Genomic DNA, 23384 nt, shown 5'->3' with positions numbered 1-23384 from the left:
TGTATTTTGGGTAAATGAAATGAGGTACTTAAGCTTAAGAAGTATCAAGAAATTGGGGCCTGAAATAATGTGTCAGAAAACCATGAGAGGTCAAATCAAGCTTTTGTGCTGATAGACAAAGAGGAAGTAAGTTCTTCCATAAAAGAATATCAAAAAAGAATGTTACTCGTGTATTTCTCCAAATACATGTGTACGAAAATATTTGTCTTTTATTTACATTTTACAAATCATTAAGTGTTTTAAATATCCAATCCTTTTGCAACAACATAATATACATGTATTATATAAAGTATACTAGACATACAACAGAAGTTAAACTGATTCTTGTGACATTACAAAGAGAATATTTGTAGTTACACTGTAAAGTCCTACACATGGAATGCTGTGTGTTTAAAATCAAAACAATCAATCGAAAAATTAAATAAAAAGATGCAAACAATATGATATGAACAGATCAAAAAACGAAACCATACTAAATAGCATTTACTTTCATGGCTTCCTCAAAGCAGAGTTATCAAGTAATTTATAAATCTTATGTTATGTACTCTATGTTTCATAACATACAAAATCACAACAAGGCCAAGCAATGTTGATTCAATGTTTAGCGTCAGGGGTGCGATCAGGGAAACTATCTATTAGCGCATTACAACCAAAATCCTATCGAAAGGTATGTTAGCATGGAGTGCCATCTAGGTCACCTTGGCTTGATCCTAGCGAAAGGTATGTTAGCATGGAGTGCCATCTAGGTCACCTTGGCTTGATCCTAGCGAAATGTATGTTAGCATGGAGTGCCATCTAGGTCACCTTGGCTTGATCCTAGCGAAAGGTACGTTAGCATGGAGTGCCATCTAGGTCACCTTGGCTTGATCCTAGCGAAAGGTACGTTAGCATGGAGTGCCATCTAGGTCACCTTGGCTTGATCCTAGCGAAAGGTACGTTAGCATGGAGTGCCATCTAGGTCACCTTGGCTTGATCCTAGCGAAAGGTACGTTAGCATGGAGTGCCATCTAGGTCAACTTGGCTTAAAAATTGTCAACAGATAGCACAATTATGATACAGGTTATTGCTTATCTTAAAGTAACTGTAAAAAAACATGTGAAAACGGGGCTTAGCATTTCCCATCCTGTTTCTATTGGTTACCTTAATTTTTTTCAACTAGACAGTCGTTATTTGATTCAGGTGTACCTTATGGAAATAGGGTTCTTATGTGATTATCAGCCAATATTTTACTAATGCCACCGAAAAAATGGATCTTATTCTTTTTGCAACAAATGTGTACATACAAATACCAATTATGGCAGATTTTCTAATGAAAATCAAAAAGAAAACCTCATATACAAATATACAGGACCTTAAAAATAAAAACAGATGTTAAACAAGACGAATGCCCCCGATTGTGACATTGACCTATGAACAAGGTCAGTACATGAAAAGTTGATCTTGCCTTTACATGTCAAATACATATGGCAAGTTATTTTAAATTGCCTCTAAACATAAAAAAATACCACCCATACTTGACAACCGACACTGTTATGTCCTTATATATGCAGCATTCCATTGTGAATAAACACCCAAGCGTGACCTTGACCTTAGAGATAGGGACACGGGTCTGTCATGCGACACGTGGTCTTGGTATGCCGAACACATGTGGCAAGTTATTTTAAAATCTGGCCATACAAGGGAAAGTTACAGCCCAGACACGACAACCTATACTCTATGTCCTTATATGCAGCATTCCGTTGTGAATAAACACCTAAGTGTGACCTTGACCTTAGAGGTAGGGACACGGTTCTTGCACGCGACACGTCGTCTTGGTATGCCGAACACATGTGGCAAGTTAGTTTAAAATCTGTCCATACAAGGGAAAGTTACAGCCCGGACACGACAACCTATACTCTATGTCCTTATATGCAGCATTCCATCGTGAATAAACACCTAAGTGTGACCTTGACCTTAGAGGTAGGGACACGGTTCTTGCACGCGACACGTCGCCTTGGTATGCCGAACACATGTGGCAAGTTATTTTAAAATCTGTCCATACAAGGGAAAGTTACAGCCCGGACATGACAACCTATACTCTATGTCCTTATATGCAGCATTCTATTGTGAATAAACACCTAAGTGTGACCTTGACCTTAGAGGTAGGGAAACGGTTCTTGAATGCGACACGTCGTCTTGGTATGCCGAACACATGTGGCAAGTTATTTTAAAATTTAAATTTAATATTCTGAGTTATTGAGTCGGACGGACGGTGCGATTTTAATATGCCCACCTTCAGGGGGCATAAAAATATATTTCTTGACTCATATAATTATTATTTTCATCATTAATTGCCAGGCCCCAATTTCTCAAAACTTTTCTCAAAAGTCCCTTATAACAGGATTAAGCTAAACCCACTATTTTAGTTTTTCAATATTTTGCATTTTATATACTCCTTTAAAAGTTTTAATACTTTAGATAGGAATTATTGTAACGATTATCAGAATAAACCATTTTTCATTTATCAAAATTAAGTATGTATTTTGGCTAATTGTATTAAGCAATAAGTCTGTTAAGCTTAAGAAGTTTCGAGAAATTGGGGTTAGAAGGTTAATTCTTTTGCTAAATTTGATTTTTGAAAACGTTTTTGTTTTTCATTTTAAATGTTGAAAAACCAATTGCCCCTAAACGCTACACATGGAATCAGTTTGGCATGACTAAATACAACTTAAGTTCTATGCTACAGAAGTAAATTAATTTTCAAGGAGAAAAACATTTTGTCACTGAAAAACATCAAGAGTCAAGAATCACTGTAACCGGATGACAACTCTCATGTTTCGGCCCCAGCGTTGCTTGTGTAGGTGCGCTGTGAGGCGATTATCCACACTCCTGTTTCACAGTTCTCAGGATCAGGTTGGTTTGATATGTCAGGTAGTTGGCACTCAGGAAAACATTGTGGTTCCTAAAGTAAAAACATCACAGGTTTTAGCAAACAATAATTTTGAAATAACATTATAGGGTGCAGTATAGCACTCACTATTCATAAAATAAAAGTACAGCAGGTGGAACTCAATATTTATGGAATAACAAAACAGGGTGCAGATAAGCGCTTAATATTTATGGAATAACAGTACAGGATTGGATATTTATGGCATTGAGATATTATTGGGCTGGGATTAAGCACAAATATATATTTCAAGAAAACTAGCGATGCAGTATTCTTAATATGTATTCAAAATCTCACAAAGTGCCTTACACCGAGGTGGTTAAGCCTATTATGTCTGGCTAGAACTGAACAAGACCACTGCAGAGCAAAAGGTCATATTGTTTCAGTTCTTAATTGTATGTGTTACATACTGGTTGGGTTCCCTGAAGAATTCCTTCAATGTGTTGCTGAACTTCTTCGAGTAACGGACAAACTCTCGCTTCCGGTCTTCCAAGATCTGAAACATATAAATTTTGTTAAATGGATTTTTTGGCCCAAAACTGATTTTGTTTAGTAAGAATGAGTTATAAACATAAGATTCTAGTTCAATTGAGCCTAATGGTTCAGGAATAGCTCAATAGTTTTTTTGAGCCTAAGCAATCTTGCATCTGATGTTTTTTAAAATGAGGCTTCCAACTTTGGGCTTAGGATTGTGTGACACTATTCTTTACATACTTTATCACAATAATGATTAACACCAGAGTAAGTACGTGCCTTTCTACACATGTGCACAATAACAACGTCTACGCCAAGGCTATTACAAGAGACAAACATTTTTTGTCTTAGTATGAATGACATTTAGTTGGAAAACTGCAAAAAGAGTCAAATGTCAGCATATTTCCAGAGAAATGGGTTTGTGTTTACATTCTTTATTACTTTCCAGGAAACAGTTTGTTAAAATTATTGACAACACCAATGATGGGAATGGCCAGAATTATACATACATTACAGATAATATGTATGTAGCCACAATAATGCGCATTTAGGGAACTTTGTTTAACATTTGGATATTCATTGTGTTTCCTAAACGTCACAGGTCGACTGATTCATTTCATTGTAAAATATATTCTTCAACTGTAACTCCACAAAACTTAACACTTCATAATAAACAAAAAAAAGAGAAAAAAGTTATATATTAATTGATTAAGCCATTACCTTTCTCTTATTACACTTAAGTGTTTCATGAAACACTAATTCAGATCAACTTTTGTAAATAAGGCATCGCCATTTTAGCACTATCTAGCAGGTGCCCGTTAGCTTAACACTAAATATACTTAAGCGCTGGGATCTGTCATTCTTGGTTAGGAAAACAACAAGTGGGATAAAGATGCGCAGAGTCGCCAAACCAAAATTCAAAGACTCTGAAGCGGCTGTTTATATGGACTAATATTTATGCAAAACTGGAACATTTACCCCGGTATTATTATTATATTCGAACGAAGAAGTTAAAACATCTAAATAGAGACAGAAATAATGAGAGTTACAAGTAGTTATAATAATTCTGTGAGTTGCTAGTAACTGTGGTGTTTTGCCAAGCAAAACTTAGTAAAAGTCTTCACAAACTATTTTATAACTTCTGTGCATCATAAATGTTTGCTGTTTATGGCTGGGAGCTTCCATTACTTCATTTATTAGCGGTTTTAGAGAGTGATGATCATTTTATACAGTATAATAGTATTTATTACCCTTCAAAACATTCTGTATCTGTTGTTTTTATGTGCCACAACTTTCACAACATAAAAATGAAATCTAAACCTACGTCTTTCCTTATATTAATTTCTACAATGATCACACATTCCAGACCAGAATACTGACTCTGTTCTATATTGAACACCCCAATTAAAAAAAACCTTGCATTTTCAGTTAAAGTTTAGTATATATATATTTCTCTTGGCTTGATTAAGATGAAAGTTACTAGCTTACAAATGGAAACAAGCCGGAGAACTGCCCTCTAATTTTAGAGGCAAAGTACCCGCAGGTGGGGATCAAGTACCCGCTGGTGGGGATCAAACCCTTAACATCTTTGCGGCTCAGAGTTGGACACCTATACTAGACCTCTCTAAAGAAAAAAGAATCCACATTTAAATAAGTGGAATGTAACCTACCTGTTTGCTTCCGTTCTCGGAAGACGGCACCTCGCCAATAACGCGGTTAACAGCGTCCAACAGCAACTTGATTGCGCTCGCTATTTCTCTGGAAAAGAAATCTTTGCTTTGATCTTCGGAAAAGTGAATCACTAATAAGCAAGCAAATTCTTTGCTCTGATCTCAAAAAAATCTGTAACACACCTTGAAACAAGAGCAATACAAAAGCCAATGCATGTCTGTATGTGCCTGTCTGTTGTTTATCAGGAGATAATGAACATAGACCTATCTCTTGACAGTTATTATGTACTTATGAGCCCTGCTAAACATGTGTGCAATGTCTCAGGCAACATAAGTACTATTGTAAGTTTCATGTGAATTTCGTTCACATTTTTAAATTATAGGTAGAGTACACATATATATATATATATATATATATATATATCAATTTTTTTGCAAAACAAAGGCTATCATAATAATCTTTTTTTCCTCTGACAAGCCAAAAAAATATTGTTACTGTATATGACATATTTACCAGCTGGCACTTGTGATTATTTATTGCTTAGTCCATATTTTATTCACAATGAATTATATGTCTTCATAATATACATTAATAAACAGGTAATTTTTAATACTTTATTGCACTAAATGATAAAATATATGTCTACTTCAACCACCATAAACAACAATATTTCTTATACATGATATTTTTTAGTAATTTGTAGAACTTGAAATATACATGTAATTTATAATAAGATCAACCATGGGTAATGTGTGTTTCTTACTTGATTGTTTCTAGAAACTGTTTTCTGTCGTAAATCTGTTCAGGAATTCTGCTGAGGATTTTTTTCAGCGCCACAGCACATCTATTGAGTTCTTGGAATGTATTTTCTGGCCTTGTGATTCTCAGGTCTTCAATGTAAACAGATGATCGATATGATGCATATACCGGATTACAACTGCCCTTTATAATTATCTTACTTGCTTAACAAAAGAATGTATTTAATCAAACACCACACGCAGTTGTTTGTCCATGGTTAACATGTGACTAATACATATCTACACATTTGATGCTACACCAATACAAACTATTAGGACCACATAATTGGCTTCTACAATACTTAATGTCACATGATGGGAATACACCAATTCCGGATAGCTGCAATTAGTTTGTTTTGACTTCCGGTATACCATCGGTAGACAGGGTATCAAGTTAATACACAGCTTCATAAAATTATACACTAAGAGGATTGGGGTGAAGTTAAAGCCACAATCATTCCATGTTTTCAAAACTTGAAAACAACCATTGGTAGTTTTGTTACAAGCGGTAGAAAATAGCTTTTTATCTACATACCTTCAGACTCAGGAGTTCCGCCAAGTCTGAGTAGGGTCTCACTCATATCAAGTTTGTCCTGTATCTCGGCCTTCCTCAGCAGGCCCAAGGCAAAGTCATATGTGAAGCCTGGTAGTTGAGAATCCACCTTAAAAACATGGCATGTTTAAGTATGTATTGAAAAACTATTATCAGTAATGTCTATCATGCTGGTGAATTACATGGTTAAGGAAAATGCGAGAAATCTACAGTCAGGGCTTCCATTAAGAGAATTTGAAACTGGAAGTTTAAACTTTCTGTTCATCTGAATATTGGAAGGTTTTTCACTGAAATTTGGAAGTTTAAGTCCCTCAATTTTTTCCCCACCATTTTTCAACTAGTGTGTTAAAAATAATGAAATGCAACTATAACTTGCCAAATTCACAGATTTATATAATAATTACTCATTTTACTTAAGACTGATCAAAACTGCGACAATAAAAGTAATATTGACACCCGGTTTTGATATTTTGAACTTCTAAGCTTTCTACTTTGAAAGTTTTCTCTAAAATTATAGAAGTTTTTGTGCTTCCAAGGAATCAAATTTGGAAGTATTAACCCATTTCTAGGGAGTAATATACTTCCAAACTTTCTGTAACAGTGTTTTTATATAAAATTTGTAATAATTTGGTATGCTTAGTTTTGAATAGCTTGGTACACATGATTCGTATAGAAATATAAGGTCAGTATAAACAAAAACTATACCTAACTAAAATTTAATTTCCCATAGTTTCAGATTTTGGACTATATAGTGTAATAGTAAATTTTGCAAATTTGTATCAGATCTGCATCATTTGCTAGGGGAGTACTTTATTTTACTGTGTATAGGACAAACTTTTTACCTGAAATTTGATTTAAAAAAATGCCTAATCTATTACATTATACATTTTTTTAATATTTTTTCCTAGTGCAGTTCTGGCCGAATTTTCTTTAATAGAAAAATAAATGGAAGAAAATGTGTTTGTTTTCATTTTTGTCATATGGAACTTTTTGCAGTATTCAAATATTAATGACCATGGACATTGTGAAGTGGAATCATTGTGCATTGTAAATGTGTGAAGGTATGAAAAACTTCCTCTTCCTTGCTATAGTAACATCCCGGATACAAAGTACAAACTGTTGTAATGGCAGTCTTGTTCGTCTCATTATACCACGTGTTTGTAATACTTAACTGAAGGTGTTGATGTGTTGATAACAATTGGTATGATTTTCATACAATATACAGCTGTTGTTTTACAATTTTGCAACAACAGAGAGCGACGTTGGGATTATTATTATTGTTATTTTATCATTTATGTACATATGCTATACTATTTAACAACCTCTGCCATTCTCACGATTCAATAAAACTTGAAAAATCAAATAAAAATTAATGTTGGCTGCTGATTTTGACATTTTTCATCACATTGTATCTATGTATTTGTTTTTTACCTGATTTTTTCACATATTTTTTTGCCGGAGTCCTATCTATGCTAGCGTCCTTAATACACAGTATAATACAGTATTCAATTCTTTTATCCATTATCCTAGCTATTCATGATGATGAATGTTACCTTTGTGAAAGCTGCCCGAAGAGTCTGTGAGGCTGCAAGATCCTTTTTCTCCAACTGTCAGTTTCAAACATACACATTATACAGCAAGTGGAAAAACTGTTTGTGTCCATATAATAAAACTAAACCTAATAAACTCTATTTCTAGAAATAATGACTGACATTTAAATTCTAGCGTACTAACACCAATGCCATAATATCCCATCTAACCTTCTTTCAAAGAAAACAGTGATAGATTGACATTTTTTATTGTAAACAATGTTATTTGTCCTGACATACATGTAATACAATCAAGCTGATTTTGTTTTAGTTATGAACTAAACAAACAAACAAACACACAAGAAAAGCACTAGACATCAATTAAAAGCAAGAAACCATTTCAATTCATAACTCACAGTTGTCAACATTGGAAACAATATTCATTTAAAACTTTAAAAACATTTTTTTCAGTTTAGCCTAGTAACACAATGACAGCAGGTTAAGACATACCCTTTCAAAGAGTGGAGACAAAACTACATCAACAATCATCTTGGCGTACAGAGCCTTGTGGCTGTCAGAGTGTGCCATCCTTAGTTGTTACACCTCCCAACTTTTATCACAGTCGGATACTGAAAAAAAAACATTCCATGGTATTAACAAATACTATTAGTAATAGCAAAATGATAACTCCATAACATGATGAATCCCGATCCTGAGTTTGAGTATGAAGGATTCAGGTCTAATGCAGGGTTAAAGGGACTTGCACCAGATGGTCCTAAAATCGGCATAATACAGTATTTCCTTTAAACAAGACTAGAATTGTCAATACGAGCTAGTATGTGGCCGATAATGCACAATTTAAATGATGAAAAAATAAACAAAACAATCGTTTCTTCTCACACGCTGTTTCACCTGAGTTTACCCGTTAAAAATAGCACAAATTGTTTTTTCAAAGCTCCTTGCTTAATCACATGATCGTTTCACACACAAACATGTCAATAAGCTTTAGCCAAAGGGCCTTCGCTTTAAACAGTGGTAATCTCTTACAAAAGTTTTCATCACCGACGTTAATCTGTCAGGTTCTGTGTCTAGTACTGTCTTCATTGATTCGCAGCAGTTGCATGTATATTTAGCATGTGGAAGACTTAGTGATGTGATGAGTGGTGATAAATATACCAATGTTATTTTTAAACTTACTGGGTAGACAAACCTTTACTCACTGGTTAAAATATACAAATGCTAAGACTCATAAAAGTTTGATTCCACAGACTGTTCCGCTATGTTATGTCAATGTGAGTGATTGAAATCTGGTATGATCCATACTGACAAATCAATATACTACAGTAAAAGTTAAAAACAATCGTTTTGTTTTAGATATATATATGGAACACCTTTGTCCAAATTAATTATTAATATCATTCTCTCTTCTTAAGTGAAAACTTTATATTTGGCAGAAATTGTTATTATCCACTGTACACCGCTTCACAAAAGGTGCTTTAAACATTAACATACAGATTTCAGCGTTCCGGTTGGCTGAATTTATAACTTGCTAGCTACTAGCTTTCACTGAACAACTTAGCATCTTAAATTTACATTATAGATTGTTAGTCACATTTGATGGGTAGTGCCATAATTAAGTTAAATCAACTTTTAAAATGCTTCGGAGGCTTTGTTACTGTGGTACAGGGCAGGTAGTCGCTTGTAAAAGGTGGTCAGAAAAACAGGTTTTATTGTACTTAGAGAAGATATATTATATTTCCTACTTAGTGTATACCTTTTTTTATTAAAATAAACTAACCAAACATAATGGCATTTGATATGGTAAACATTGACAGATTTTAAAAGAGGTACGGTCTGTAGATCTGTTTGGTATGGTCAGCGAGTGTAGGCCATATTCTCTTTCATTCAGGGCTATACTGTCAACCAATTTGTGCCACCACTGTATCTGGGAGTGTCTTTTAATCAGGGCTGTTTTGTTTTTAACTTAAGAACTTCACCAAACAAATTTTACAGTGTTGATTATGACCTATTTTATGTCAAGTAAAAAAAAAAGTAATTGTCAAAAAATAAAAACTGTGTTATGTAAGCCAGATCTATTATCGACTACGGGGATCCATGTGCTGTATTATCTATTATTCATATATGTTAGATTTCATTAAAGTTATATCCATACAAATCCGTATCTTTTCATCAGGTGATTAATAAATTTGTAAATAAAAAAACTAAAATGACCACACCTGAATTTCTTTCTATCGAATACAACCCAGTCTTGACGTTTTCTCCACGCGTATAGTTCAAACATAAAATTAAACACAATAAAGAAGATATTACCAATTGAACTCGTGTCGACTTTTGCACGTTATGACATTTTATTGCGGAAAATTAACAACTTTTGTACTTTGTTTTCTTCCTGATTAATCACCTCCAAGTTGAAGAGTTCTGAACGATTCGTACTCAATATCATTCGAAATTTGCCACAATTCGCTTCGCTCTACTAAAAAGTTGGTAAACGTTTCCTTAAATAAGTAAGTGGTTTGCTGATTTTTGCAATAATATCGATCAGTTTTTATTTACTTTGATCTTATTTCTTTAAAAGAACTTTTATCGGTTAAAAAATAAGCAAAATTTTAAAAATGCTTTAATAAAATCATTTAATGATAACAAATTTTTGATGATGGTACATTTTTTTGTGGTGCTTATAAAAAGTTGTATTTGTGTATATGGTGTAATTTTTGTTGGTGTTTTTTTTTTTTTGTATGTGATGTTAATATGTTTATGTCTATAGGTTGGTACCTTGCCTGGTGCGCCTCAACAGGATTATTTTTTACTACTGGGATTGTCGTTGTATTTTTTAATTTATTATTTGAAATAAATATTAAAGTAAACCTTGTTGGAAAAGTGCACCTGGTGTGGTGCTTGCACCCACAAACATGGCACCTGGTGTGGTGCTTGCACCCACAAACAATGGAACACTTGCACGGTGCGCTAAAAAACTGAGCCGGGCGGCTGGTTCTTACACTCACACACAACAATGTTGTATTTTTTTCTGATACTGATGGGGACAAAACATTGCTGAAAAAATGTCTATGCACTATTCTGATAGATACATATTTAATAGTATATTTCCTTCTTTGAAGTAACACACAAATACAGTTTGGCCTGTTTCTGGAAAAGTAACAGCCAGGGGATAAAAAAAATGTTTTTCTGGTTCTTTAAAAAAAATGTAAACTGCCTGCTCCTTAGGTATAACCTGTTTTTAAAAAAAATGGTTAAGAATTTATCTATACTGAGGCAATTTTGGCCAAAGGGTAAAAATGTTTTATCTTATTAATTCAAACACATGAATTATTTACAAACTGATATAGTTCTAGCCTAGGTCAATTACTGCTACTGACACTGCATACTGCATTTGAGAAAGGTATGAATAATCAGCTGAAGTACGGAACTTGATAACTGATAACAAAATTACACGGCAATTTCAATTGCATGCATCAGAATGAGTATGCATTTATTTAAGCATGTACTATTTTATGAATCATATTTCAATTTTTTTAATTATTTTAATTGGCTCTATTTTTTGTTGAAAGATTTTAATTTTAAATTCTGAATATCTTCCCAATAAGTTGCAGTTAACTTTGTTATGCAGAGTTAAAAACCAGAGACTGTAAACAGGAGTCCAATTTATGTGTTTCCCTCATGGATTGTACCTGAACTAATAAACTGGACTGCACACAGGATGCAAATGTATTTCTCAATGGGTTATATTTAAAATGATACTTGATATATCCAGCCCAAAACACCATAGACAGCCAACAGGAGGCCAATGAATTTACCAATGGGCTGTAGTTGAAATGACAATTGATATATCCAGACTAAAACACCAGAGACTGCCAACAAGAGGCCAATGTATTTACCAATGGACTGTAGTTGAAATGACAATTGATATATCCAGACTAAAACACCAGAGACTGCCAACAAGAGGCTCATGTATTTACCAGTGGGCTGTAGTTGAAATGACAATTGATATATCCAGACTAAAACACCATGCAGAGACTGCAAACAAAGTGGCCAATGTATTTACCAATGGGTAGTAGTTGAAATGACAATTGATATATCCAGACTAAAACACCATGCAGAGACTGCCAACAAGAGGCCAATGTATTTACCAATGGGCTGTAGTTGAAATGACAATTGATATATCCAGACTAAAACACCAGAGACTGCAAACAAAGTGGCCAATGTATTTACCAATGGGTAGTAGTTGAAATGACAATTGATATCTCCAGACTAAAACACCATGCAGAGACTACCAACAAGAGGCCAATGTATTTACCAATGGGCTGTAGTTGAAATGACAATTGATATATCCAGACTAAAACACCAGAGACTGCAAACAAAGTGGCCAATGTATTAACCAATGGGCTGAAGTTGAAATAACAATTGATATATCCAGACTTAAACACCATGCAGAGACTGCCAACACGAGGCCGATGTATTTACCAATGGGCTGTAGTTGAAATGACAATTGATATCTCCAGACTAAAACACCATGCAGAGACTGCCAACAAGAGGCTAATGTATTTACCAATGTGCTGTAGTTGAAATGACAATTGATATATCCAGACTAAAACACCATGCAGAGACTGCCAACAAGAGGCTAATGTATTTACCAATGTGCTGTAGTTGAAATGACAATTGATATATCCAGACTAAAACACCATGCAGAGACTGCCAACAAGAGGCTAATGTATTTACCAATGTGCTGTAGTTGAAATGACAATTGATATCTCCAGACTAAAACACCATGCAGAGACTACCAACAAGAGGCCAATGTATTTACCAATGTGCTGTAGTTGAAATGACAATTGATATATCTAAGCTAAAACACCAGAGACTGCCAACAAGAGGCCAATGTATTCACCAATGGGTTGTAGTTGAAATGACAATTGATATATCCAGACTAAAACACCATGCAGAGACTGCCAACAAGAGGCTAATGTATTTACCAATGTGCTGTAGTTGAAATGACAATTGATATATCCAGACTAAAACACCAGAGACTGCCAACAAGAGGCCAATGTATTCACCAATGGGTTGTAGTTGAAATGACAATTGATATATCCAGACTGAAACACCAGAAACTGCAAACAAGAGGCTAATGTATTTACCAATGGGCTGTAGTTGAAATGATAATTTATATCTCCAGACTAAAACACCATGCAGAGACTGCCAACAAGAGGCCAACCCGAATGTATTTACCAATGGGCTGTAGTTGAAATGACAATTTATTTATCCTGACTAAAACACCAGAGACTGCAAACAAAGTGGCCAATGTATTTACCAATGGGTTATATTTAAAATGATACTTGATATATCCAGCCCAAAACACCATAGACAGCCAACAGGAGGCCAATGAATTTACCAATGGGCTGTAGTTGAAATGACAATTGATATATCCAGACTAAAACACCAGAGACTGCCAACAAGAGGCCAATGTATTTACCAATGGGCTGTAGTTGAAATGACAATTGATATATCCAGACAAAAACACCATGCAGAGACTGCTAACAAGAGGCCAATGTATTTACCAATGGGCTGTAGTTGAAATGACAATTGATATCTCCAGACTAAAACACCATGCAGAGACTGCCAACAAGAGGCCAATGTATTTACCAATGGGCTGTAGTTGAAATGACAATTGATACATCCAGACTAAAACACCAGAGACTGCCAACAAGAGGCCAATGTATTTACCAATGGGCTGTAGTTGAAATGACAATTGATATATCCAGACTAAAACACCATGCAGAGACTGCCAACAAGAGGCCAATGTATTTACCAATGGGCTGTAGTTGAAATGACAATTGATATATCCAGACTAAAACACCATGCAGAGACTGCCAACAAGTGGCCAATGTATTTACCAACGGGCTGTAGTTGAAATGACAATTGATACATCCAGACTAAAACACCAGAGACTGCCAACAAGAGGCCAATGTATTTACCAATGGGTTGTAGTTGAAATGACAATTTATATATCAAGACATAAACACCAGAAACTTCAAACAAGAGGCCAATGTATTTACCAATGGGTTGTAGTTGAAATGATACTGTATATATTCAGACTGAAACACCAGAGACTGCAAACATGAGGCCAATGTAATTAGAATTTACTTATGGATTGTAGTTGAAATGATAATTTATATCTCCAGACTAGGTAGATGCGTTTTTCTCCCACGTCAGACAAGTAAATCCAAAAAATTAACCATGCTAGAAATTATTTTCTCCCACCTCAGATAAGTAGATCCAATAGTTTAACCATGCTAGAAATTCTTATCTTGCCCACGGGCGAAGATAAAATGCCCGTATGGAACTCCTTTTTAATGGTCGCTACATTGTAATTACCTCCCTTGTTGAAGACTGTCGTCTGTAGCATCATGGAAACCTCGTCTTGTGGCAATATTTAGAACGCTTATTAATTATTTCTCGCTTCAAATGTCACCATAAAACAGTTTTCACGCACCTTCAAGAAATAATGCTTCACACTCATTAGAACTATTTAAAGACCGATTTGACTATTTACATAATCTGAATCACTGCGCGCATACCCAAGGCAACCACGAATTATCGCATATCCATACGCAATTATTTTCACTAAGCACATAAGAGTTCCAGCAAAAAATACATTTTTACTTAATTTTGTTTAACCGAGGTGGGAGAAAAAGCATCTACCATAGCCGCTCGTGTAAGATAGGTTCATCACGACCCTCGCGGAGGGTGTTTTGCGGAAACTCGGTAAACCTCGTTTCTGCAAAAAAAACCCTACGCTCGGGTCGGAATGAACCTATCTTACACTCTCGGCCATGGAAGATACTTATAATCTTACCCACGGGCAAAGATAAAACAAGTACCCGTATGGAACTCCTCTTTAATGGTCATCACATTGTAATTATCTACCTTGTTGAAATATGTCGTCTGTAGCATCATAGAAAACTTGTTTTATGGCAATATTTAGAATTCCAATTAAATTTCTCGCTTCAAATGCCACCATAATATTTTTTTCACGCACCTTTCAAGAAATAATGGTTCAATCTCCTCAGACCTACTTAAAGACCGATTTGACTGTTAACATAATCTGAATCAATGCGTGCATATCCATAACAACCACGAACGATCACATATCCATACGCATTAATTTTCACTACGCACAAAAGAGTTCCAGTAAAAAATACGTTTTTACATAATTTTGTTTAACTGAAGTGGGAGGAAAGGCATCTTCCATAGCCACTCGTGTAAGATAGGTTCATCCCAACCCTCGCGCAGGGTGTCGTTTCCGCAAAACAAACTGAAACTAAAAGAGGAGTAGATTATTTCAAGAAGATTATATTTTGTACCGTTTTTGGGGAAATGTTTTCTTTTTTCTGACGGAGAATCGGGCCGTTATTTAACCCAAAGTATATTTGTGTTTGTTTAGAATTCCTTTTCAGCTGCCGAATTTTAATTTGGAAGGCCCCCGGACCCATTCTCGTATTGCTTGGAAACATCCTGATTATAATCGCAATATTTTTTTCTGCAGACTGAAACCTTCAAAGGAGGCTACAATTTTCTGCTGAAGACCAATGCCTTTCACAGTACTGGATGGAGGGACGGCCACGGAGCTCGTCCGCCTGGGGCATAGCAGTATTGATGTAAAACAGTTAATTAAGATTTTCAAGTACTAGCTCGATTTTCTTTATTGTTACTTATGTTAGTTGAAAAAATCTGCAAACCTGATTTTTAAATCATTAAAAAAATTCAACGACCTTTCTGATATTAAACAGTTTCTAACTAATTAGTTTGTAGGAATGGGCCAGTATGTTATTTGCTTCGTCGGTTAGCTTTGTTTGTATGACTGTATCGTAGCTGTGAGGATTTGTCAATGATGCTCCGGCTGGTATCGTTGGTTGGCAGATAATGTCAGATGTCAGATTTCAGACTGAATCACTTTCTTTACGCTGTCTGAGCCTATAAAACATGAACGGGGCCCTTTCAAATATTTTTTTCTTATTAAATATTTGGTATAGAGTGTTTGAGTAGTGTACCGAATATAATACAAAAGTCTACTTTCAATTTCGACCAAGTTTTTTCTTCAATTTAGCAATACAGGTAAAACTATGACTTGAGCATCACCTTCTTGAATTAAAACGTGTTTTCCACAAAAGGGATACTAAATTATATGGATATGTCTATTATATGGTAGGAATGTAATTTTTAACGAATAAGCATGGCACTTACTGGAGGCCGATGGGTGGGCGATCTCATTGGCTGCACATAAAGGTTATACTATAAGTTCTGTTTCGTATCTGCTTGCTTTTAAGAATACATACCATCGATATTGTCATTTATATATACATGTATGTCAGATATTTTAGAAGCCTGTTTATACCCCACAAACGATGTTGGAAGGGAGTAGTTTGAAGTCACGTCTGTTGCAGTTGGTCGGTTGGTCGGTTGCAAAATGTCGTGGAGCAAACTGCTTCCAAACTTTTGGACGGGTTGTCCTGTAAACTTGTCACACCTCGTGAAATGATCACCATAAAGTGTTTCAGTACCCATCACATATATGGTACACATATAAGACTGGAAATGGACGAATATCCGACTGGCGAATATATACGAATAAAAGTGAATTAAAACAGTGTTTGTCGCAAAGATACATATATGTACATGCTTAAAGAAACATTTGGCGATAAATTTTCCCATATGTGACCTTTAAAACTATATATATAGACATAATCTGAATCCCCAACTACTGACTGGTTTGCAGTTGAACATTCGCGAATAATCGACTGAAAATGGTCGAATATCCGACTGGCGACTTGAAATAGTCGAGAAGCTTAATATCATCATCAAAATCTAACTCTGATTTTTCGAATCCCCAACTGGCAACTAGCAGGTAGTTGAATATTCGAATCCCCAACTGGCAACTGGTAAGTAGTTGAATATTCGAATCCCCAACTACCAACTACCAACTACCTTCCAACTTTACCGTCATGAATAATAACGACGATATACAGTCTGCCTTGACATACACCTAAATTACGTTCAAACACTGTACCTAGCTCATTTTGTTTTTTAACTCTTGAATACACATACTCTTACATATAGTTCATAAATGATAAAGGTTGCCCCTGAGTCCTCCTGTATAAAGTTCATACCACAGATTTTCTAGTTCTTTATTGTCAAATGCTTTCATAAAATCAATAAAAGCACAGAATAACTGTTTGTTTTCATTAAAAACATGGTTAGTTAAATTTTGTGGTACAAAATTATTATCAACGGGGATAATTTTAGCTCTGAATTTAGCTTGTGCCTCGATATAAACATGGTGGTATTCGGATGTTGAAAACCGAATATAATTATATTTGTGAATAGTTTTTGGCATATTTTAAACTTCATTTGAATTTGGAACTATATGTATATAAACCGCAGTCCATATTGCGGAAAATACAGTATATATATAGTACAGAAGCGGTGCTAATTGGATTAAAGAGTCTGATTGCATGATATCAAGTACCAACATATACAATGAATAAAGACATGAAAGAACCCTTACAGAAAAAATGCATTAAATGTGAACAGTTATTGTGAATAATATGTAAATATTTTGCGAACTATCTGCGAACATGTATCTTCTTCTAAGAATTCATTCGCACAATGTTCACAGAATGTTCACTTTTCACATGCAAATTAGATTATCTGCGAACTCAAATTGCGAACAAATTGTGAACAAATTGTACAAATGGAGATCATTAAATGTTAACAACTTGCGAATATCAAATGTTAACAATTTGCGAATATTAAATGGTAACAACTTGCGAATATTAAATGTTAACAATTCGCGAATATTAAATGGTAACAACTTGCGAATATTAAATGTAAACAATTTGCGAACAGTACATGTTAACAATATGCGAACAATAAATGTGAACTATTGGAGATCAGTAGATGTGAATAACCTGTGATATATATATATATATATATATATATATATATATATACTGTGTGCAAAACTTTTGGAGTCAAATCCTAAATTGCCATTTTGGAGTATATATCATGTGTAAGAAGTGAAAACAATTATTATACAGTTTATTCAAACACAAAGTAATTATTCATTTTGTTTTTGTCTACATACATGCATTATACCTTTTAACAAACAATTTTTTCTTATTTTTTCCAATAATTTTGTCTTATATACTTGACAGTCAAATATTGATTTTGTTTTGATAACAACTTTATATTAACATGATTATAAATACACACAGGCTTTACATATTTGGCACTTGAAACCTAATAGTACTTCAATAAACATTATACAATGTTCCTTACATTTTCTGTAACATTCAAAATGTTAAAATTCTTCACAGATAAATGAAGGGTGTTCTATTGACACATTAATGACCATTAATGCTCACTGAGTTTTATATTGAACGAGGGTTGACTTTTAACGCGAGGAAGTGTCAGCTATTCAAGATTAGAAGAAATTAACGTCTTGGTTTTTAGTGTTACAATTTCAGATCAGCCATATTGTTTAAACAGACCCTTTGCGACAACTTTAAATAGAATCAGAATTTGTACACCGTCAAATGAACCTATGCTTTACAACTCGTTCAATTTCACCACCATTTCAAAATTAATTTGAATTGAATTTGTATTTCTTTACAGGGTGACGCCTTATGGTCTGCTAGACTACTCTATTCCCACCCAGATGTCGTAAAGCAGGTCCACAAAAAGTATGTAACATTTCTGTCCTCGCTGGTGAATTTTGCCACAGTGGCTTGATTTTTGGAAATTAAATAATATTATTGATAATAAATGTGTTGTGACCATGCTCGAAGTCATTGTTTAGAAGTGCAGCTACAAAAAAATATCAATTATGGAATAGAAAAATACGTACCTGATACTGGTAGCTACAAATACTCAGTTATAGTGAAATTCCAATTTCAATTTCATAAGCTTTCTTGAGGCGGGAAGCAACCTTGCTGTGACAACCAGTTATCAAGCATCTGTCGGTGGATTTATGGAGCACCTTCATATTACTAACTCTGAGGCTATTGAGTTAATTCAACGCAGTGTTCATTTGGCAAGAAACGCTTGCGACGAAGTTGCCCAGTCTCAAGGTATATCTGAATTCCATGTTCAATGACCAGATTTTGACCACATATGTTTGGCTCCGTGTATTTCAGTACAAATGAAATGGAGATGAAAACGTATTGAGGTAATTAAAACGTGACAGTCTTTGCACCATGCCAATAAACATGAAGTGAGCTTCTACGAAGATCTTGTTCATTCTTTGAGTTGGGGTGCGGCCGTTTTTGTACGTGTATTTAACAACGTCACTGGTCTTGTCATGGGCGTTGACCCCAGTAAAATGTATCAGTCTTGTGAAGACATAATTCCGTAATAACAGCTATCCTTGTTTTTAATATATGCCGGTCTAAATCTATGTCATCCCTGGAACCCCTTTAAACCTCCCTCCCGGAAAATATATCAGTATTTTAGTGGTTGAGTGAAACAAATATGTGGCATATTACAGAGTAGGTCAATACATGTTACAGGTACAGCTCCAGGGTTGGTAGCTGGATCGGTAGGTCCGTATGGCGCCTGTCTTCTTGATGGGTCTGAATATACTGGTGCATACATGGACGCGTTGTCAGATGAGGTAATGTCTTGCGGGTATAACAACCTCACCCGATATCAATAGTTTCAATGATAGAGCCCAATGGATGATTGTTGAGCTGTTGGGGGGCCATTATGGGCAAGATTTCGAAGCCATATACATATGAAATATACATTATTATTTGTGACAATTGTATTCTCTTTATTTCGTGTGAATCACGTTAATGGCAACTGCAAATGGCACCTCACATGTAGACTCAATGTTAGAACAGGCCTATAGATATCCATGGGCCACTACTGACAAAAATAGAACAGGCCTATAGATATCCATGGGCCACTACTGACAAAAATGTGTCATCATACAAACCTGGAATAACACAAAGTGATTTTAAGCTGTTTGATCATCAGAACATATTTGGTTTTCGTCAGTGTGATGCAAAATAAGTCAGGATTATATTTACCGTTTTTTTCAGGAAATATTGGAATGGCATAAACCGCGTCTCCAAGCGCTGGTGTCGGCAGGTGTTGACCTGGTTGCCATAGAAACCATCCCATCCCAACGCGAAGCTGAACTTTTGGTCAGACTGATAGAGCAAGAGTTCCCTGACAGCAAAGCCTATGTTACTTTCTCATGCAAGGTACCTCATCATTGATCAATATAAAATCGAATCAGTGATCAAAGTTAAACTTTTGTTTAAACAGTGTCCTTGCATTGACTTAATAATTACTTACTTCAATATATGAGCAAGACTGGTTAATATTTTATTAGTACAATTGGCTTGCTGCTTCATGCTTTGATTTAACGATATAATTATTCGTCATTCTTTGATCAATTGCTGTTCAATATTCACAATTTATTAACTAGAGTTGGGAAAAATATATATATAATATAAAAGTTAAGTGACTGAAAGGGAGACCTACTGTATTTGTCATTATTATAATTATTGTGCGTCAGATGGGTGTATGATAAAACTATTCTCAAAACGAAAATTAAGACATTTATCCCTACATATTATGAACACTTTTAAACATAAGTAAGATATGTTTATACATATTGGTTATTCATTGAATTGTGTAGAAATAAAACAGTTCTATCTGATTATTTTTTTCAGAATGAGACTGAAGTTTGCCATGGTGAACAGTTCCGTGATGCTGTGGCCTCTGTCTCATCATCAACCAATGTTGAAGCAGTTGGTTTAAACTGTACTGCCCCACAATATGTGACTCCACTGCTGAAGAGTATTCAGGGGCTGAAACTGCAGAAGCCTATCATTGTGAAACCAAACAGTGGCGAGAGTTGGACGCATCATGCTGGGTAAGGTCGTAATTTAATGGTTACATTCATTTCGATGCTCTCAAAGGGATTGTTGAGAAATGTATGACTGGGAAGTTCAGTCATATTTAACAGAAGGTGTCAACTCATTGGTTTCTTAAGTCACATTTAAAAGGCAGTGCAGTCCAAAAAGTATTTCGTAGCAATCCTGTGTGCTCCGGTCATAGCTTCCGTTACTGTTACTTCAGTGTTAAACAAAATAGAGCACCATGGAAAAATACATGCGTTACGTAAGCACTTAATGGTCACGGACACTCCTGAAGGTAAATGCAGTCCAATATGGAAATATAGTAATGCTAAGTGGCTCAATCAAATAATATTGTTAGGTATGTACTATATTTATGTTATTTTAATTAAAACTAGTATACGACTGCAGAGAACCATAGCGATGTGTGTAATACAACATATATTTGTGCTGGTTAAGGTCACTCCATATAATGAATACAGTCAATTGGGTATGTGTGATGTTTTGCTGTTTTTGTGTGAAAAGGCATAAATGTACTTTCAATGGCTGCATTTGATTATTTCAGGTGGGCAGGACGGGACTCCGTCCAAGAGTTTTCCAGTCTTGTATCAGAGTGGGTGGAGCATGGGGCAACCTGGATTGGAGGGTGTTGTCGGGTGTATCCCGAGGACATAAGAAAAATAGCATGCATCCTGAAATCACTACAAACTATTTGAATGCTAGGGAGGACACAATCAATATGTCATGTATACTGAAATCACGGCAAATTATCCGATTGTTTAAGGTTTTGGTGTTGAAGTTGTAACTGATGACAGTTTTATCATTTTAGCATGAACTATTTACTTGTGCGGTCATTGTCGTGTTATATAACTTGGGAGACATTTGTGAAATAACATGCATAATGACGTAGCTTTAAAACACTTGAATGTTAAAGTGCTTTGCCTTTGGTGTTCAAGGAATGTCGATGCTGATGATAGTTTAGATTACTAACGAGTTACTTGTCCAATTTGTGAATGTATCAGGAGACATTTGTGAAATACGTAATGCATTTCCTAGAAAACACTGTAATGATGCTAAAGTTAATTTTTGAATTACGAGAAATAAAAAGTACTTATAGGTAATACAGTTTATATGACATAAATGATAAATATGGCGTCATAGTCTCATGTGACCGCAAAAAAACAACAATGGTGGCGCCAATTGATGTGAAATGTTTTGCAGGCTTCACGCTGGCAATCGCCATTGTCGTCATTTGCGACAAAGTCACCTTTTGGTCACAGATACTTTCACAGCTATTATTAAGTTATTAATTCTTTGCAATCAGTAAATAAAAAAATAAAATCCCATGGTGCAAAAAAACATATTTACATTTTTAACAATTCATAATGCGACCTATTTCTGCATGTTGCAGTTAAATTGAGCAGTGCGAATATGGGTCAGCAGCTGCTACTTTTTCCTATAAAAATGCATCCTGCTTCAAAATGACATTAGTAAAAATATCAGGCTTTATAATGCAGTAATGCAGTATCCGCAATAACCCGTTGTATTATAGTATTTAACAAAGGTAGCAGTATTGGTATGGAGTGAAAATTTAACCCTGGCCCTAATTTCTCGAAACTTCTTAAGTCCCTTATACCAGGATTAAGCTAATCTCACTATTTTCGTTGTACTATAAAATGTGTTATATTTACTTCTTCAATTTTTTTTTGAAATTATGTAGGAAAAATCTGTACGATTATCAGAATAAACCATTTTTCATTTATCAAAATCCATTTTCAGTATGTATTTTAGCTAATTGAAATACGCGACTTAAGCCTGTTAAGCTTAAGAAGTTTCGAGAAATTGGGGCCTGTTTTTTAAGAAGGGAGTGTGTCATTGGCCATGCCAGTGAAAGTGCACCAAACAGGTGTTTTCCGTTCAATAAATTAGTAAACATTAGGGATGGCAACGAGTAGTAAAATTGATACTCGAGTACTCGGCCAATCTTCCGATCGAGTACTCGGGTACTCGATTACTCGGATAACTTGAATTGGTTTTCGGTAAAGACAAGTTCGTGTATACATGTATCGGTCATGTACATTGTGCGTTGGTCGTAATATTGGCCATTTCATCTTCAGTCATTATAAATAAAAATAAACACTAAACATTGATGGTCAGTGATGAAAATTCGAGTGTAGTAGCTACTGTAAAGACGTAGCTTAGGATTGTTTTGCGGTTTGTGGTAAACCTCGTTTCCGCAAAACACACTACGCTCGGGTCGGGATGAACCTATCTTACACTCTCGGCCATAGACGATACTTCCATCTTACTTGGATTGTTAAGGAAGTTGAGTAGTTTGGAACACATGTCTAAAGGTTTAATGAACTGAATGATGTTAAAGTTGAAATATTGATTTAAATGTGGTTACATGCAAAACCAAAACCAGAATTTTTTAATAAAAAAATAAAGGGCCAAAATTTGCGTTATACGCAAAACAGA

The 23384-nt window shown here is 35.1% G+C and overlaps 2 protein-coding genes across 3 annotated transcripts; one reads left to right on the top strand and one right to left on the bottom strand.

The window, feature by feature from the left end:
• Positions 1 to 157: 157 nt before the first annotated feature.
• LOC128220041 (programmed cell death protein 10-like) lies at positions 158 to 10392 on the bottom strand. 2 transcript variants are annotated; one of them, XM_052928288.1, is made up of 8 exons: positions 10282 to 10392; positions 8461 to 8579; positions 7975 to 8028; positions 6404 to 6530; positions 5835 to 5961; positions 5071 to 5158; positions 3337 to 3422; positions 158 to 2941 (listed from the first exon to the last, which is right to left on the bottom strand). In XM_052928288.1, exons 2-8 carry the CDS (start codon positions 8536 to 8538, stop codon positions 2857 to 2859), a joined length of 645 nt encoding a protein of 214 aa, XP_052784248.1. In that variant the 5' UTR covers positions 8539 to 8579; positions 10282 to 10392; the 3' UTR covers positions 158 to 2856. The 2 variants fall into 2 exon arrangements, with proteins under 2 accessions (XP_052784248.1, XP_052784247.1); XM_052928287.1 differs by having other exon boundaries at positions 10188 to 10328.
• On the top strand, positions 10341 to 22059 carry LOC128220040 (homocysteine S-methyltransferase YbgG-like). The gene is made up of 8 exons (XM_052928285.1): positions 10341 to 10475; positions 15527 to 15638; positions 18655 to 18722; positions 18946 to 19109; positions 19548 to 19651; positions 20082 to 20246; positions 20721 to 20923; positions 21472 to 22059. Exons 2-8 carry the CDS (start codon positions 15570 to 15572, stop codon positions 21620 to 21622), a joined length of 924 nt encoding a protein of 307 aa, XP_052784245.1. The 5' UTR covers positions 10341 to 10475; positions 15527 to 15569; the 3' UTR covers positions 21623 to 22059.
• Positions 22060 to 23384: the final 1325 nt, after the last annotated feature.

This window comes from Mya arenaria, chromosome 15, assembly GCF_026914265.1.
Source record: "Mya arenaria isolate MELC-2E11 chromosome 15, ASM2691426v1".
Taxonomy (NCBI): Eukaryota; Metazoa; Mollusca; class Bivalvia; order Myida; family Myidae; genus Mya; species Mya arenaria.
This window is presented reverse-complemented; position numbering and strand designations above follow the sequence as displayed.